Consider the following 20,129-nt stretch of genomic DNA (forward strand, 5'->3'; position numbering starts at 1 on the left):
CATGTCGTGAGTATACAAGTTTCTTCAGGGGAAGAAATCACATAAACTTCCATCCCTTCAGGCAGTGTTGGCTAACTGTCCATGAGTGAGCCTTTTCCCAAGAGCACTTCGCAAAAAAGAGCTGTATGCACCTAACTTCCATGAAGTAGCCAACATATTCTACTTTCCTTTCCTATAGCAGTAGAATGCTATCAATGATGAGGCTGAGAAAGCTTCAACTGTGCCATAGGTTATATGAGGAGAGTATAGGTTATGCAAGGATCTGGGTGATCTTTGGCAAGTGATTTCACTAGGGTGTGCCACAGTTTCCTTTTAATTTGCAGAATATTGACATTAATCTTAGTGAGCCCTTGTGAGATCTGCTAATAAGCAGTGCTTCACCAGACGCAGGTACTGCCATTAATCATTGGATGAATAACTAGTGTATTTGTCTGGATAGACAAATTAAGATAGGGTACAATGGCTTAAGGCAAATCTGATTTTAGACTGACAGGAACTAGGTATGTTTTTCGAATAGGAAAGAATTGCTTTCCGCTAGACCTCTTAAACCAATGTGCTTTACCTCTTGACAAGGTACTGAGTCATCCACTGCCTGGAGGAAAGCACTTAAATCATCAATAAACAGTCATTCTGCCCAGTAGGAGAGGCAAGTTCACTTCTTAAGACATCCTGTGTTGTTCCTCTGTTGGACAAAGGTTGGCAAAACAGAAGTGGCTCTGAGAGTGAAGTGGGGAGCAGGCTCCTTGCATGTCAGGGTGTTCTGAGAGTGATGCTGATAGGTTACAAAGGGCATTTCCGGCAGCAGGACAGATTTGTTGGGATTTTTCTGTAGGTTTAGGTCTAGGTCAAGAAGCTTTTGGAAGGTATGGCAGCAAAAGTCCTCTGGACTCCATCTAGTTTGCTGCTTGCTAGACAGATAGGCAGTGGGAATGTCAGCCACATTGGGCCATTCAGATGACCCCAAAAGCTATGTATTATGTTTGTCCTATAACTGAATTTACTGTACATACTTTCTGCACCTCCCACAACCCTCTGCTTAGGGTCATCTTCCAAGCTTCTCCTTTTAGTAAGCCACTCTTCTTTATGGCAGTTACTCTCTATAGCTCTTGCTTTTCATCCTTGTGCCTGGAAACCTGTTTTGCTTCCTCCCTCATCAGAGTGACAGTGTTTGCTGCCTGATCCTGCTCTCCTTTCCAGGGCTGTGAACATGTGGAGAACTTCTGAGCTTCTTATGAATGTATTATTGTTCTCTGTTCTGCCTATTCTCAAAAGTTCAGGAAAGGTGAAATGAATGGTTTCCTCCCATTTCCTTTTCCTCCACAACAAGGGCTTCATTTGCTCCTGTTTCTTCTCCCATTTCTCGAGGACAGTTTTTCCCCTCTTAAGGTTCTCTTGTTTTTTTGAATCCATTCCCTTCCTGAAACACATCAAGAGAGCATTTGCTTTCCCTGGGTGGGGAAGATGGCAGAACTATGACAAGCCTATTGTTCTGCAAGCTCTAAGTAGGGTTTCTGAGTTTCCTGAAGGTAATTGGTAGAAAGTACTTCTAAAGTAGCTGTGAAAAGAAATCTATCTAATCTTGCCTTTGTACCTTGACTCTCCATTCAGTTTTTTCTTGCTGTTTTATTTTGTTTGCTGTATAATATGGCCAGCCATCCAACATGTGTATAAATGTTACATGTAAGGGAAATTCTATAGTTTCTTTATGTGTATATGATAATTATTGGTCTCTGGATAGAGAAAAAGACTCTATGGGTCAGATTATATGAACTATTAGCTTGCTTACTTTTTACAGAAGTCAGTAGAGTCAAGGTGCTTATATAAATATATGTCTTTTGTTACTATGTGAAGTTTAAACTGTGAGAAGCAAACCAGGGCATCCTGGAATACTAAATAGTGAGTAGGAGAAGGGATATGTGATGAATGGAAAAATGTCTTCTTGTTGAGGATTTTGTCTGGTATGTTTTATGGGTTTCTTGTTTCTACTACAGATGTTTTGGATTGCCCTGACCAAGTTACTTACAGAATAAGTAGGATTTACCTATTTATAAGATTTTTAAAAAAATCTTCTGTTTATCTGCTTAAAAAGATTTATCTACTGTTTATCTGCTTATATGTCTCTGAGAACTTCATTCAATCTGTTTCTCTAGTAACATAAGGGCAATAATGTTTCCTGACCTGTGGTATTATCTGCTCGGGTAATAATCTGTTTTGAAAGGTGTTACTTCCTATTCTGCAATGTGTTCCAGACATAATTTATCTTCCAGTAAGATTATATACCACCATAACAACATATCCTAGTGTTAATAATGCAAAAAATCATGTTTTGGTTTATTCACTATTCAATTCCTAACAGCAGCTCAGTTACTCTGCAACCTATATAATGTTTGGTTTTTCTGCCTATATGAAGGACTTGTATTTTCTTACAACTTACTAATAATTTACAAATATTTTTGATTTATATCATTAATTCAAGTGTTGTTTATTACAGATCCATTCAGTACTTAAAAATAGTCACTGTATAAAAAATTCAGTGGAACAAGTATAAAATGATCTAAAAATTGGACAACAGGTAAATTTCCAAACCATTGTGATCTTTAATTTAGCAGGAAAAGACATAAAGTCTTGTTTTGAAAGCTGAAGCTAGATAAATTCAAGTAAGTGAAACTAAGTATCTTCCAATTAGTAAAAAGGTGTGTAGTGTCACTGTGAGAGTAAATATTAGTTGTGATACATTATACAGTACTCTGAAACATTATTCTGATCTTGAATTTTCTGAAATAGAGAAACCATAGAGAAACCTATGTAATGTTGCCTTTTTTTAAATTATTGTCTGATTGAGTGTTAACCTGATTCCTGGACCTTCATCTCTAGATGAGGTGATTGAGTTCTAGCATCATGTTTTCTTTAAGCCTTTAATTCATGGATTTGCAATCACACGTGTCCTCCGTCTTGTATGGTGATCAGTACTAAGTGTAACATGTAAATATTGGGATTGGAAGACTGATTGTATTGAAAGTATGTTGTAAAGTATGTATATTATAGCTAAATGGTCACATCAGATCTGCAAAGTTATTTCTGCTTGAAATGGAACACTTGTGGAAAGGGAAAATACACAGCAACTGTGTTTCTGAGAGTGTGTGAGAAAACACAAAAAGGATGCTTAAAAAAAGCTGCTCTTGCAAGTATCTGTTTCTTGCAGTAAGTACTGGGATTTAGAATGACTTGTCTTTTAGATCTCTCTGCTTTGCCTGAAGAGGAAGAGGCTAAGAACTGCTATAAGTAGAGTGCTATACAAGTACTTACCTCTTTGCATGATAGTCTGGAAAATAACCTGACTATTAATAAGTCAAATATATATATCCACATCTTATAAAATTCTAATGGGAATTATTCACTTTTAGTCACCAGATCTTGAAGGCTGTTACAAAGGGAAGTAGTATCACTGAATCCTGAGGTACAATAGTGTAATGGAGATAAAAGTATTATGAATAATCACTGAGGTAGAATTTGCAGTTGGCACTATTTCTTTGCTCTCATTTAAAACCAGGCCTTTCTGTTGAGTGCATAGAAAGGTTGGGGTCAGTCACCTGTGGAACTGACACATGCATTCTCCCGCAGTGGGGAGAGTGTGTTATTTGACCTGCGCCTTATTCAATGTATGGGGCAGGATATTAACACTTATTATCACTTATTAACATTTATTATCACTTTGCCCCCTCACTTTTCCTAGTAAGCCTTTGCATTCTAGTACAAATAAAGATTGTATAAATTACAGGTTTCAGGCATGTTAGTGTTTGGTGGAATTGCCTGCTTCTGAGAGTATTTATTGTGTTATCTTGGAATTCAAAACTGATAACTTTGTTTCTCTATTATTTCCCATAGGGTGCAGCTCTGATTCGAATGTTGGCTAGCTTTATGGGTCACTCTGTGTTTCAAATGGGTTTACAAGTAAGTAAAGCCATTTCCATCTTTGTGTAGATGTGTATTTCTAGCAGTTTCTCTTGCTCTCTCTTTTTTCTTTTGAAGCTATATTTGCATCAACTTCTGGAAATGTTTATTTACTTTAGGACCATCTGAGGTACTACCATGTCCCTGAAGCTGAATTTGATTGAAGATGCAGTTTCACCTATATTTCTTGATGTATGAAGTGATTGTACTTCAACTGGCATACAGTTTTGTGTAGAGTGCCACATAAAAGCCACTTTGTACATGTGACAACTATGAGAATGACTAGCTGAGGAAGCAGCTACTTCTCTTCACCTGCATTTGACTGCTGGTCTAACAAATAATAACAATATAAGCCAGCTGGAAAATAAACAGCCCTAAAATGAATAATGCTTTTGAGATAAATCCCTTGCCATCCTTTCCTCTGTAGCAAAATCCTTGAACTTTATTTTTACCTTTAATGAGCATGGAGTGCTCTCTGCCTTAACGATGTTTTGAAAACTCACTCTGTCTTTTAAAAGAAATTTAAAGAGGTAACATTTCTATACAAAGAGAAAGAAACTCAACGTGCTGATTACCAAGGATGAACTCCTTTCAGCAATAATTCAGGACAAATGAGTGTTTCGTAAACTATTTAAAAACAAACAAGCCAAAGCATAAAAAACAATGCAATTCCCTCTATTCCACTGAAATCTGCTTGAGTAAATCATGTTACAGGCAGCTGTGATTGATGAATTATGTATGATACAGCCTGCTACTTAGAAGTGTCCTTTAAAGTAAATTGATGTTCACCTGAAATACAATTATGCTAAGTTGGAAGGAGTAATCAATCTTATCTGTTCTTAGTAAGCTTTTCATTTTGAAATTTAAATAAACTATGTCTAGGATCAGGTCATTTTTTAACAGAATAATTCTACCTCTAACCAAAATAAATTGGAAGATAAAATATAAACCAAAAATTAAATGAATACATTGGTCATGTCAGAGAGGTATTTTCCATGCAAAGGCAATGAAAGGAAGCTTGCTGAGGAAATGCAGCTTTTTGGAGAATTTACAGTACAATCAGGATTTGTAGCATAACTTAACTCATGGGACCAGCTTGATCATTTGCTTAGTTGTAACATCAGGTCAGATCAATTAGATAAGTTTCTCATCCAGATGAGAACTCTTTAAATCAGAACTTTCCTTCATAAAATCTTGTGTATGTCAAGGGTACAATATGACTTCTGTCCTTAGTCCAGCAAACTCCATATTCCAGCCAGAAACTTCTGTTTGGACAGATCCATCCACAGAGGATTTCAGTAGCACTTTTTCCTGGTGGAGTATGTCACTTAGGGTTTTAGAAAGGAAAAGTTTTAGTGTGTACATCTGAAACCTTGCTTTTCTGTTTTCTTCTACATTTGCCTGAGAAATAAGACTGTGCAAGTTGTCTTGAAATAGACTGAGAAAAATACTCAGATCAAAGAATAGCTATGCAGGGATTAATCATAATTACCATGAAGTTGTAATGGAGCTTTGGTTTTTGATTTGAATGGTTTCCTATTATTTCTGCTTTTCACTGGTTTGGCTCTAAATAGAAACCATTCTGTTTGTTAATGAAAGTCTATGAAAAATCTAACTGTGAAAATCTGACTAGTACAAGTCTTGGCATCAGTTCAATAGGAAGATGATTATCTTAACTAAAACCAGTTTGAAATCCAGCTAGAGATTTTCCATGTGTATGTTTTCAAGCTGAACAAAATAAAACATAAAGTTCATAAGTTTTTCATGAGCTACAAATTATACAGTTGGAAATATCTGTCAATAATTTATATTTTTTTATTTTGCAAATCTAAAAAAATACTGTTCTTGCACTGTACATTTGGGGGGCTATAGCTTTGCTAATGATATGGGAAACTGGAGGACTAATTTACCCTTTCTCTCATGCACGGGTATAGGCATTTTAGCTCTTCAGCTTGGTAATATCACTTGGGTTTTTGAATTATGATGCCTTGAATCCTGTTTTAATGTGTAATTCTAATATTCAACTAAATGTCCTTTCTGTAGAATAGCAAAATTAAATATTGCTACTATTTATAAATCTCTTCAAATAACAAATATTCTGAAAATGCACTTGATGGTTCATTCCTCCTGTGTCATTCTAATGGCTTGCTGAGTAACTGAGTTCTAAAAGACCTCCACAGCCAGTTTTTTCCAGGAGAATGCTGTGGGAAATGGTGTCAAAGGCTTTAGTAAGTTTAAGTAGACAAAATCCACAGTCTTTCCCTCATCCACAAAGTAGGTCACAGAAGGGGGTCAGGTTGGTCAGACAGGACCTTCCTTACAGCATGCTGGCTGGGCCTGATGCCCTGGTTGTCTTGCATCTGCTGTGTGATGGCACTCAAGACAATCTTCTCCATGACCTTTCCTGGCACTGGGGTCAGTCATTCCTCAGATCATCCTTCCAGCCCTTCTTGTAAATGGGTGTCACATTGCTAACCTCTGGTTGTCTAGGACTTACCCAGTGAGCCAGAACTGTTGATAAGTGATGGAAAGTGGTTTGGTGAGCACTGCCGCCAGCTCCCTCAGGACCCTTGAATGGATCCTGTTCTTTCCAATAGACTTCTGTGTATCTAAGTGGTGTAAAAGTGCTAACCATTTTCCCTAAGATGTTTGGTGCTTCAGTTCTGCTCTCTGTTGTCCAGCTCAGGGGGCTGGGTACCCAAAGAACAATTGGTCTTACTATGAAAGACTGAGATTAAGAAGGCATTAAGTACTTCAGTCTTTTCCTCATTCTTTGTCACCATGTTGTTCCCCATATTCTGCCAAGAATGGAGATTCTCAGCCCTCCATCTGTTGCTAATAAATTTATAGAAACATTTTTTAATGTGTTTTACAGCAGTGTCTAGATAAAGTTCTAGTTTGGCTTTGACTCTTCAAGGTTTCTGCCTGCATAAACTCGCAATGCCCTTATAGTCCTCCTGAGCTGCTTGCCTCTTTTTCCAAAGGTCATAAACTTCTTTTTGTTATCTGAGCTCAAGACAAAGCTCTCTGTGCAGTCAGGCTGGTGGTCTTCCCCACTGGCTTGTCTTTCAACATGTGGGATGACTAGCTCCAGCATCTTCAGAATTTCTTAAATATGTTCAGCCATCCTGGACTCCTTTGCTCTTCAGTCAAAAGCCCAAGGGGCTCTCTTAACAAGTGTCATAAACAGGCTGAGGTAGCAGTTCTGCTGACCTAACTTCTCCAAGAAAACTCTATCATTTCATAATGTCTGCACCAAAGATGCCATCCAATCATCACATCACCCACCAATCTTTGTTCACAAACAAGAGCTCCTACAGGGCAGCTTTTTTAGTTGTCTTGCTCACCAACTGTGTCTAGAAGTTAACTTCCACACCGTCCAGGAACCTTCTATATTGTTATAAACAATATTATTTAAATTCTTTTTAGTGTATTAGCTATGACCTTAAGTGTTTAACAGATGATAAAAAAGAGTAATTTTGAAGTCTTATTAAAGTATCATAAACAAAAATGAATTGTTCTTTATTTGTGTTTGCATTGTTTGTGGTTTCATCCAAATCAAGGCATGATTCATCATTTTATTAGGAGCTAAAGAATTAGGGCTTTAATCTAGATTGAAGATAAGGTGTAACTTAACTTTGGGTTAAGGAGAGGAAAAAATAAAGTTTAGAAGAAGAAGTAAATAGGATTGCTACCTTATTTGTTAATTGCTTGTTTTTCCTTACTCACTTGGCATGTGAGTAAGAAAGATGACATGTGAGATGTGACTTTTTGAAGAGCAGGTGGAGACAGGTTGGGGGTGAAAAATCCTGTATTTGTCAAAGAAAACAATCAATTGTATTAAAAAGAAGAGAAAAGTTGATGGAGGAGAATGAGGTTCTTTGGTGGATGTTTTTTACCAATAAATATGATCCGAAGGAAAAGTACAAATGTCCATGTGATCTGTTACAGTTCAGCAAACTGTTCTGTTAAGGAGTCTGCAAGGAAGTAAAATTCTGGTAGAAGTGCTTTTTTTTTTTACAGTGTAGATGTCTTTGTAGAGATTCATATCTGTCAAGAATAACTGGACTGTTGCTATGATGGCAAATATACTTGAAAGGGCATTTGATTATAGTGTGGCAGTTCCACAATAAAGCTGCATCCAAGAGACTAGTGAAGGTAGGATTTTTGAAAAGCCCTTCAAAGATATGATGTCTTAAATCATATGGCATTTCAAACAGATTTAGTTACAGACAGAACATTCTCACTGTAGCATTCTATAGAAAAAAGTAAAAGAGAATGTATTTCTATTGGCTGTAATGAATAATTGAATAATGACAGTAGTAGCCACAGCTGGTAACACTTGCATATGAGAAAGTTACAGCTATTATTTTTGTAGAAAATATCTAATAAATCCTTCCTTCTCACGGCAGGTGATTTCTGTCTTTTTAAAAGTTCTGGCATCTTTCATGATGTGCTGTTTCTTATGCTCTGGAAAAATTCAAGAAGTGCACATCACTGAATGCCAGTACTCTTCTTACAAAATGGTTTTGCTCTTCAGTCAAAAAGCTATTAATCAGGTAGGAAGGTGGCTAGAATATGAAGAGGCTTGGTCAGCACCACTTGCTCTGATTATGTTTCTGAACAGCACAGATTGATAGAGGTTGGCCTTATCATTCAGTCATCACTCAGGGTGGAAATGTGCAATACGATACTTGGTCTGTGTGAGATTTTCTTCTGTAGGCTGTTGTTCCAACTCTGTGCTTGAAATAGATGGTTTCTTACATGTCTGGTGTCACTGGATTGCATTTTTGGGAAGATTTTACGGCATTATGACAATGCATCTCTTCAAGTAATCAGTGCTTGGTTTTTATTTTTTTCAAATTAAATAGAGAGAGAAGTACCAGTGATTTGAATGTCTAGTAGATGTGTTTTAAAAGGCACCTCCAGTGCTGTAATGAGATATTTCTGCATTAGTTTATTTTCTTGTATTTGGTTTGATTATTTTGGAGCTTCATCTCTATTACTGTACGTTTGTCAACACTGCATTTCATTTGCTGTGTGACAGCTCATTGATCACATAGATCTGTATCCTTTTGAACTTCACTTGCTGCTGTGTATGTGTTCATCACTCACTCTGATTTAGTGCATCATCAGCAGTTTGAATTAGTTACCGTAGGAACCTCTGCTTCTGTGATAAATTAACTACTTTTTAGGCTTCACATTGTACATTTGGAAGAATTTTCATACAGTGCTTTGGATAGATACTGTGTCTTTTGGTGCTGTAGAATGGCCACTGTATTGAAACAAATTAGTCAGCCTTTCACAGGATCTGTCTGGGGAAGTGTGGTGTTCAGGCTATTACATACAGCAAGCTTCAGATTTCAGTCACTTCCTAGTATCATATTGCTGGCTCCTTTCATCCACACTGCTTTTTCCTGCTTTTTAGACACCTACAATGTGCATGAAATAGTAATGCATGAAATATTTTCATCTATTTCCATGGTATTATATGATAATCTATTTTTTACATAGTGTATTAAACAGTGTACCATTTAATACCTATTTATTATATCTTTATTACCAATTCATAACAGTTAGTTGTTTGCTGTCTTTAATGAGACATCATTAGAGATTTCTTAGGAGTTTTCTGTAAAAGCATAAAAAATCTGCAAAGACAAAAAAATCAGACATCTTAGGATCTAAGTCAGTGAAGCAGTGAACTGCTGCCTTCAGATCAACAATGAACATGGAACTACCTGGAGTCTTCTTTTGCACAGTCAAAGGATGTAACTTTTGCCACCCAGGAGGAGCATCTTTACATCTACAGTACCTCTGGTGTTACAGATGGTGCATTTGCTAGATGATGAGTAAAGTACATTTCAGCTGATTCTGCACCCACCTCCTTCGGTTTAGAAAATCAGAGTGTATGACCTTGGCGAACATCAAAGTATCACCAAGGATGTACATTCTGCAATTAACTGTCTGAGGTAGTTGTTACCAATCCTTTATCTGAGAATTGGTAACTGGAGATTTTAAGCATGTTAAAGGGAGGACTTCAGAAATCATAGGACATCTCATAGGAGCTGACATCTCTGTTTTCTACAGTGCATATCATATGAGATTGTTAGCATCTTTCACCTTTTTTGCCCCCTCAGCATTTCTTTTGCTTCTAATTTACATCAGTCTGGATTTTAGTTTACATTTGTTAAAGGAATTCAGCATTATAGACTGAATTCCTATAGCTTTTTCCACTTTGACTTACATAGGTCAGTAAAACACAGTAGGTCAGTTTCTTGCATAAGAAACTTCTATAAGTTGTCATGTCACAATATTTTTTTCCTTTGAAAATGTTAAAGACTTATAGCATAGTAAAGGCCAGACTTGGGTATCGCTCCAAAAATGGAAATTCTTCCTGAAACTCCAAGAGTATTTGAGTATACTGTGTCTAGCAAAATGCTAATGCTTATAGGACAATAGCTGATTCAGTTCACAAGGTGGACCACGCTAACTGAATTGTTCTTCTGTTCAATAGTTTAATATAATTTTCATTTGCTTTGTAGCCCAGTTCCTAATTGCTACATTCAATTTTCTTAAATGTCAATGTCAATGTGGTATCAGAGTGCATCAGCAACAGTTAATGCAGGGGACAGAAACCTCATAGGGAAGAAAGGCATGGTGCTAGAGTGGAGATCTAGGCACAGAGAAATTGAAGTTAAAATTTACATAGGTGTGAAGTATGCAAAACTCCCAAGTCGTAGCACTTAGGGATCAGAAGAGTTTATGTGTTCAAAGCACAGCTTCCACTGGCATCATTGCCAGCTGTGTGGCTGCTGCTCTGCCTGTGAAGACACCAAGATGGGCCTCCAGAAAATGTTGATCATTGAACTAGTATTTATTTAAATAAATTAATAAATAGATTAATGAGATTCGAGTGCCTGTACATTTGGAGGGAAGTTGGACCAATGTGAGTAAAATGAAAAAGAGCTGTGAAATTTGGATATCTGTTTTGAAACCCAAGAAGATATTCTGTTAAAATGTTTAGCATTATAAACCACTTCAGATATTCAGAACAGATGCCACATCAGGATCAGTCACCGAGAGACCACAGTGCTGTCCTGGTGTGCAACAAGCTGATCCACAGACAGAGTGAGGGTATTTGGTTTATGTGCAGTTCTACAGTGTAACTATTACCTTTTTGAAGGCAGAACATTGGCAAGGCTGAACATAATGCACCCACAATTTTAGCAGCCACACATCATGTGTGCTAGTGGTTTTGCCCCATATAACATTGGTGCTCTGCAAAGGGAGCTTCTTCCTGAAATGGTGCATTAGCAGAATATTCCTGTTTGGTTATATTATCGCCTTTCTATCTTTCTGCTCTGCTTTGTGTTCCTGGAGCATTTGGATCAGTCAGTTTTCTTCCCCAGTTGTTGGGGGGTGCCAGGAGAAGGGAGACATGGGCTCTTTGCTTTCTGCTTCAGGACTGAGTCTCCTTCTGAGCATAAGCAGCTGTGAGCTGTCAGTGCAGGGAGACAGAAGGTCTCTCTCGCTGCTGGGATATCTAAAAGTGATCAGTGCTAGGAAAAAACATTTTCCAGAAACAAGATCATTTTCCTTCTCACCTTTAGAGCTGTGCTCCAGTGCATGGGGACAGCAAAGGAAAGGACACTCAGATAAAAAAAAAAAAAGGTAAAATGTGATATTTTTCAGTACTTTCTGGTGTTGACTAAAATTTTGGAGAAGAATTCAATCTAAGATAGACTCTTGAAGACAGGATTTCAGTTCACATGGTTACACTTTGCCCACACTGGAGGTTGCAGTAAGGAACATAAAATGTCGTGAGGGTAGCTGCTACTGGACCTCAAAAGCCAGAGGTGTCCCCAATGCCTGGGTTCAGAGCAAGGTTATGGTGGTATTGCCTTAATTAGGAGAAAGTCATGATGTTCTTCAGCTAGCATAAAATGTTATTTTGCTCTGCTGGTAAAGCTTTTACAAAAAGAAAAACAATTAGTGTACACACTGCGTATAAACGAAGTTTGTTTTCTCAGAACAGCATTGCCCTTTATGGCAGTGTTAGAGTCAGTCATGTTGCACATACTGCATTGCTATTCACTTGGCATGCCTTCAGTGAGCTTCTTTTTGTTGCATATGAAATTCAGTTATGACTGTTTTCTCCTTCATTTTATTATAGGGATTATTAAGAGAAAGAGTGATAGGTATGAATTTCCAGATAATGTCAGCAGGCTCAGCAGCTATTTACAAAAATGTTTTCTTTTGGAATATAATTACACTGTTTCCTGATAGCAGCTCAGTGCCAACCTTACCTCTGTTGCTACGAGGCAGCTCAGTGGATTTTACAGGGCACTGGAAGGGAAGCATTTTGTGCGTGATTTTGCTGCTCTTATGCAATCAGAATTTCCATTACCTCTTTAGAAGTCAGTGGGGATATTTTCAAAACAAATACTGCAGGATTGAACTCCTAGTTAACCCATTATATATATTGGAAATTAAATAAATCAATCTACTTCAGTTTAGTGGAGGACATTCAGAAAAAAATATCCTGAGTCCATGCTGGACAAAATATGCTGCTGTGAAAACTTCCTCCTCTCCTTTATCATCTCTTTATTCTCTTCCTCCTCTGTTTTTTTCTTCCCCTTTCTCTTCCTTTTCCTTTCCCTACATGCATTTAAAGCTCAGTTACTGTGGCTAGGTTGACACACATATTGCCAGATGTAAGGGCTAATGATTTTTTAAGGTGTCTTCATGCAGGCAAAAAAAAGGTGCAGCTTTAGGGGCTGAATTGTGTAAAAGTGTTCTGCACAATGAGAAACATTTGCTCATTGCTTCTCTATCTGTTATTCACTGTTAATGTACAAGTGTTGCAGGTCCTTATGATCTAGACATGGTGACATGCTTGCAAGTTTTCTTGATTGGTTTATGGATACCTTTTCATAATAAGCAATAACTTCTTTCCAAATCTGGTGTTTATACAGAGAAAATTGTTACAGAAAAGTACAGCAGAGATTTTTTTGCCTGGTTAGCAATTCTTGGGCATAGTTCAAGTTAATGCAGTGGAATGAGCAGCCAACCTATTGCAATTAGCAGGTGCCATCTAAATATGTCTGGAAAACTTTCCATCTTTTTTTTTTTTGTGTGTGTGCATTAAGAATATATTTTTTGAGCAATATCTTAGATTAAAGTGTATTGTACAACCCGACAAGACAGATTAAATGAATGTACAAATTCCGTCAAATATATGCAGTTTGATTTCAGAGAGTGCTTTATTTCTGTAGGATTTGTCCTTAGCGCAGTATTTTAGTACTGCTACCAAGTAATGCATCAAATACATTTTTCTTTAAAGCCAAGCTTCGTGTACTAGCAGGTTTCTCACTGCACAGCAGATACCATCAGGCTCTGCCATGCACTAACTTTGCAGTCCTTCTAACTGTTCCCTTTAGACTTCCATTACAAACTGCTTTGCCACCACACTGCAACTGCTGCTGCTGCGGTTCAAAATGGAACCGCCCTCCTCTTCATATTCATAGCTAAAAGGTGAAGTTGAATTTTACAAGGGAAATAAACCTCTCAGTTTAACATTTCTGATATTTTAACAAGGATTCTCAGCAAAACAGGATATATTTTAAAATATCTGGAAATTTGCCGGAATACAGATTTTTAATCAGTTTTAGATGCCCCATTTACATCGGGTTCACAGAACTGCAGTGCAGAAGATTACTAATTGAAAAATTGAGTTCCTTACAGTCACTTGAAGTTTTTCTTCTTTTTTTTTTTTGTGTTGGAATGAAATTGAAGGGCCATGTTGATTTTAGTTGGCTTCTTTCTATCTTACAGTACTGGTTTCTTATCAACAAGCAGAGAGTAGAGCAAAGAAAGCCATCCCATTCACTTAATAATCACTCTTGACTGCTTTCTTTTACTGATTTCTCCTGTATCTCAGCCTGCATATAACAGGGGACAGGTCCTGTCTGGATCCTCTAAATGAATGTTATACTTTTAATACCATGGATGAGATACTCTCAACATTGCCCTAACTTTTCTCCCATAAAATCAGTGCTAAAACTCCCATTACCCCTTACAATGCCAAAAATGTCAGTTCTGCTGATCTGATTATTGTTAGCATCAATGGGAGCATCATGAATTACAAAGGAAAAAAGGACAAAGTAAAATGCTATAATTATGTGGCCCATTCAGCATCATTGGCTCCAGAGAAAATTAAGATTTATTTCCATGTGTGGTTCCAGTTTCACTCTTTCTGATTAGTAGTTATAGCTTGCTGTTTAGACATAATGATTTAATTGTAGATATTACATGTTCACTGGGTATTTTCTAGTTGCTGCTGGTTTGTCAGAATTATATCATTGTTGTACGTGAAAAAAGTCTAAATGCACCTTTTGGAATTTAAGGGCTGGAGTTTCAGCTCGTGTACAGTGATAGGATTCCACTGAGTTTCTTCTGTAGGATTTTATGTGTTCACTGAAATAGTAACCCAAAGAGAAGGCAAAACACAGCTGAAGTGAATTTTTGTATGATGGCTTTGAATTATATTGCACACCTTTTGGGCTTTTTTAAAGCTTCTTTTTACCTACTTGTGAGTTTGAACTAGAAGCTAGCTAAGATGCTCCTGTTAGCAAACATTTTAAACAGGGTAACACAAAAGTTAATTCAAAGCTGCAGAAGGTGGGAATTATAATTGGATTAGTTAAACCTCATGGTAGCCCCATGTAGACACTTTAAAAACTGAAGTTAAATGTTATTTCCTTTCTTTGATTTATGATAGTGTTACTTAAGCATTTGAAAAGAACATTTGAGCATTGCTTTTAGAGCAATACACTTCAAAATGAAATTTCGTTCACCTTAAATGTGATGCACTGATAATCCTTCTCTTAGCTATATTCTGAAATCACCACTGTGTATCTTTCTGTCCAGTCTCTTTCATAATACTTGGCACAGGACACTGGCTTAGGAAACCACTGTTCTGTTTTCCTTAATGCTGCTTCCAGCTGCTTGTTCTCCTCCATTCATGGCCACCCAACCCCACTTCATCTGTGCCAGTGAAAGAGTTTGGAATCCTCCTTGGTAAACTTGATCAAGGTAGGAAGGAATGGTGTCCTTAGTGGGGAATGTTAGATTCACTCCTGTGTAGGCCATTTCAGAGGTCTGGTCTGCAAAGGAGCATCAGAAACAGGGGCACAGGGTCCAAGGAACAGCAAAGGTTGTGGGACCTGCTTAGTCTGGCAGTACCACCGAAATATCATCAAACTGTAGCTCCAGGCAGATACAGGAGTGCATTTGATGCTGTGACTGTGATGTGATAATTTTAATACTAGGTAAGAACTACCTACATAGTCAGGCCTGCTATCTGTAGGCATTACCTTATACTCCTTATGTGCTTGCTATTTCAGTATGATTTTGATGTTGCCTTTTTGTTGTTTTAAGTTGAAATGGTTTTTTAGTTAGTCAAATTCTTGACTTTTATTTTTTGTAGGAAGAACATTTTAATGCAGTTATAGATTAAAGTATAGGAAGAAAATCAACGTTTTTGATCCCCTGATTGAAACTATGATGAAAATATATTCTATGACTCTAGCATATTCTGTATGTTGGCAGTTTCTTACTAGACTGCCTGAAAGCAGTTTTGGGCACTTCTAGCAAAACGATGTAGAAAGTGAAGCAGTTGTTTGGCTTACTTGTCCAGGAAAAACCTGTTTTCCAGATTTTTTCTTAGCTGGCATTGCAGTAGTGCTTTGACAACTGGTCTGATAACAGCTGTTCTTTCAGTTTGGAGGTAGCTCTGGAGCTTGACTCACTGGTGCAAATTAATTCTTGACACAAATAGAGTTAACCCCCAACTAATTTGCCTTACAGAGTGTTGACCATGACCAGTAAGGTGAATTTACCTAGTCCTTTGTTGCTTGGCTGACTGCCCAGCTGGGAAGGTGATCGCTTCTCTTCCTTATGGCTGTTTCTTCAGGATTAGTCTGTTGTAAAGCTGAAAAATATGCAGATCTAGTTGGCTATTTTAGCTTTTCTGTTTAGTAGTCTTCCTCTCTTATGAGGATTTTCAGAGTTTTGTAGCTTGCTGTTAGTCCTTTGCCACTGGTTCTCAGTCCCTCTTGTTTGTCACTCACCTTTGTGACCATGTGCACTACTCTCTGACCCTTGCCCAAGCTTTTTTATTTGAATGTTAGACAATGTTAACATAATATGTGGTAGCAGATTTGATTTTAGCAGTGTGAAGGACAGGAGGAAAAAGGGGCATGTTAGAGTCAGCATCTGTCAGATGGTGTCTGTTGGCTTAAGATTAGGTATATAAATTTCTAGGAAAACAAATACACTGGATTTGATACCTGGAGCCTTAGAGACTGATTTCTACCTGAAGTAAATGTTTTTATTTGTAGTGCTAAGTCTTCAGTGATATACAGCAGTCATGTATAAAACCACTGAACAAGAACATATTGTAGGCCAAAGGGAGGAGAATGAGCACTGAGGAGTAGAAATGAAACACAAAAAAGGTAGATAGAGGCAGGTCTGCTTTACCTGAGCCTTGAAAAAGGAGAAACACAGCCACAAGAATTGGAGATGAAAATAATTTGTTACATTTTCGTCCTTCATATAGTGGAATTTTCCAGTTATCTTTAGGAGAAAAAATGAAGTTACTCAATCTGTTTCAGATCTCAGCATCACTCATGTAAGTCTGAAGCTGTTCCTTCAGCTGAGCAATCAGCTTCATACAGATTAACTGAGAAAGGAGTTTAGTCCTAGATTTGATATTTCAGTTTCTGTTTATAGATGTAAAATCTCCCCTGAAACTAAGACACGTTTGGAGACTTACTCCTCTTTTACACTTGCTTAACTTTTTCATATTAATTTTTTTGTATTTTATAAATTACTACCTTTTGTTAGTTGAGAGCATTTTCATGTTTGGATAGAGGAGTAGTTCATTTATTTTGTTACCAAGAAGCTTAGTTAATAGGAAATATTGCAAAAAAATGAAATACTTTTCCCTTTTAAATAATCTCCTTTTCTTAAAAATATCTAGTACAATAAAAGGTCTGAAAGCTTAATCAGTACAGCATTACTGAAACCATCTTTCAAAATCTTTTAATGTTTTTCACTGTTCCTACTACTGTTCAAGCTATCTTCTCCAGTTTGCAAGAAATAATGTCAAAAGCATTGAGCCTTTTAATTTTTTTTTTTTTGGGGGGGGGATTGAGATTACTGTTTGATAACACATTATACTGTAGACTAAATCTGTTGGGATTTTTAGAAGGATCCTATGGTAGTGCAATGAATGGACTTTGTTTTCATGGTATCACAGAATCAGGATATTTCATTGTTTATTTATTTATTTACTTAATGTTAAGACTTGCTAAAACATGTTAGAAAAGTGCATTGTCTGATTAATTTTTTATTGATGGAGGTGAATGGATCACATTCCATTATTCTTTTTGGCAAAGAGTGGCTTCATATTTTAATGTGAAAATATTAGGAAGACTATTACAAGAGGATGTGTGCTGAAAATGTAAACCCAAATGATTACTTTTGGGTGTGTGTTTTTGATTGATTTTCATGTTGTGTGACAGTTCCTAAGGTCTGAAAAGTTCTGCTTTCTCCATGACAATGAAAAACTTTAGAGGCAGCATTACATTGAAGGAGAATGGAAGAGTTGTAGAAGAGCACTCTTGTTAAAGAGATCTGCATGCCAACTTTTGTGTTCACATACACTGTAGGGCTATAGCTGACAGGAAGGTGGCTAATGTATATCTTCATGTTCCAGCATACTCCAGTCAATGGAACAGCTTTTGTCAGTGATAGACTTGCAAGTTTATGATGGGAAGCAGCCTTGCAGACAGATGGTTTTGGGCATATGTGTTTATGAATACGTGGCTTTAAGTCACTTTGCCTCCTTTGGAGCTGTGCTGAGCACAGCTTAGATTCAGACAGCTGTGTTTTCAGTGTCATCCTCCTTTTCTGTTCTGTGGCTTGCATCTCTGTTCTGTTTGCTTTGGTTTTTCTAGTGAATGTACAGGCAAAGGGGTGGCTAATACTCCAGCCCTGGAGAATTACAGTGAATGAGAGCATGTATTTTGCCCCTCTGCAAGCCGCTTAAGACTTAGATATGAGTCCCCAGGAGGAAAAATGGATTATATTCCTGCTTGTTCCATCGTTAGAATAGACAAGCAGGGTATGTATAGATCTTTGACTCCTATTTTACTATTTCCTGGGATGTATTGGGTGCTGATATGTCTTTTCATTTTTAGGCTGAATGCCTGTCAATGGAAGAGGAAGTGAGGCTCGTCATCTGGTAATGAAAGCTCAGGCAGGGTCAAAAACTATCCAAACTACCTTTGGAGTCAGCAGCTGGGGTGGCAGTATAACTGCAGCAGAGCTGGGAGTGGTTGGGTCAGGCAGAGCTCTCAATATAAAAGCTGTACATGTTCCATAATGATCTGTAAAAACATGAGTGGCTTGGGGAGAGTGAAGTAGGAAACAGTAATGCACTGTTCTTCTAAAGCTAGAAGTAGGAAGCAGCAGATGAAACCAGCGGACAGGCAGGTATTTGGAACAGGTATCACACAACAGATCACTGAAGTGAGAAATGCTTTTTCATAAGGTGTTGCAAATGCTGATTTGTTCAGAAAGCAACCAGCCGAATTCACAGAAGATAACTATTAAATGCAAGGATATAATCTGCTTACGATTTCTGGTGCCTTGAAGTGCTGGATGATGGAAGAGCAGTTGTGGGAGGTACCACTGTATGCTTTTGTAGTTTTATAGTGTTTCCAGGTGTTTGCTTCTGGCTATTGTTGAAAAAAATATATGAGGATAGGAATAAGAGGATATTTGATGGGACCTGGTTCAGAAGCCTTTTGCTCTTGTGCCTCTGGAAAGCACACTCAGATTTGAGATTGCAATGTCAGTTTACTACTGAAAGCCTATGTGATACACGCTGCCACTTAGGACTGCTTTTTGTGCATGCGTTTGATACCACTCCTAGTTTTATGTTGTGTTTATGCTCTCGATGCAACTTTCATGACATAATGACAAAATTGATAATTAGGCTGTATGGCACAAGGACCGTACCAAGACGTTGTGTTTCTTATTGCATATTCTTATTTCATGGTAAAGGTTAGGATTGCTTTTGTTTTTCTTTGTGAGCTGAACATATTAGATTGGAGGATAATAAATGTTTAACAGAGTGACAAGCCACATTTAAACCTCCCAATCTATGTATTGGGGGGAAAAAACTGAACAAAACCAAATCCAAAAGAAAAGACAGAAAGCATTTAATCTCTTTGCAGTCTTTCTGAACACAAAATGTAAAAGTCAAATATAATGTCTAATGGTAGATTGGTAAACAGGATTATTGCCTGGATGAAGTCCTCAAGTGTTTCCCCCATTTTATTTTGCTCTGTAATGATTCTAACAGCATCTCTCAGAAGGAACAATATATGCAGCATTTTCTGGTATTGCTTAAAATGTGGATTGTATATCTGTTGTTATTTATTTACCTTGTCCCACTTTTGTTTATTCCTATTTTAGCTTTCTAATTTGCAATTCAGCTTCTTTAGCCTTGGAAGCTATTGAATGTTTCACTGTGCCTTAAATGATTCTGTATTTTTAGACAAAATGGAAGCACAGTGTGCTATAGGGGCAGCCTGTATAATATTGTCTTTTTTCTGAGTTAGTCTCATGACATTGTTAAGACTCAGCACTGCATTTAAAGAGTCAGTGTTCTCATTTAGCCTTCTTAGTCTGTGATTAAATGGGAGTTGTTGTTTGTTTCACCATAAGTTGGCTGACAAAAGCTAAATCTGTCACAGGTGCTACAATTTGTGTATCAGAAAATTTGCTTTCCAAATACTAATTATTCCCAAAGTATCTTACTTCACACAAAGCACAGATAACACAGTCAGCAAATTTGTCCTAGTGTCATCATTGTGCAGTAAATTAGGGTTTGTCTTCTACCATTGTGTAAAGTGAAGATGGTAGAAATCCAATTGTAGGAGGACCAGTTGATGTACAACCTCTGATCTGTGTTTTTCACTTAATTCTCCCAATCAAATGCTTGAAATGTATGTTATTCAAATAATGACTGCTGAATTTCACTTCTGTAACTGAATGAACTGTTGTCAAGGGACATGGGATAGTGGGAAACAACAGTGTTGTCTCTC

The 20,129-nt window shown here is 37.4% G+C and overlaps 1 protein-coding gene across 1 annotated transcript in view; it reads left to right on the forward strand.

The window, feature by feature from the left end:
• Nucleotides 1–20,129, forward strand: part of TRHDE (thyrotropin releasing hormone degrading enzyme) — a 206,084-nt gene that overhangs the window by 108,052 nt on the left and 77,903 nt on the right. The window contains exon 7 of the mRNA XM_039704191.1: nt 3,886–3,951. Coding sequence (XP_039560125.1) covers nt 3,886–3,951 — 66 coding nt within the window. The remainder of the gene's footprint in view (nt 1–3,885; nt 3,952–20,129) is intronic.

The sequence above is a fragment of the Passer montanus genome, unplaced genomic scaffold, assembly GCF_014805655.1.
Source record: "Passer montanus isolate IOZ18808 unplaced genomic scaffold, ASM1480565v1 scaffold17, whole genome shotgun sequence".
Classification (NCBI taxonomy): Eukaryota; Metazoa; Chordata; class Aves; order Passeriformes; family Passeridae; genus Passer; species Passer montanus.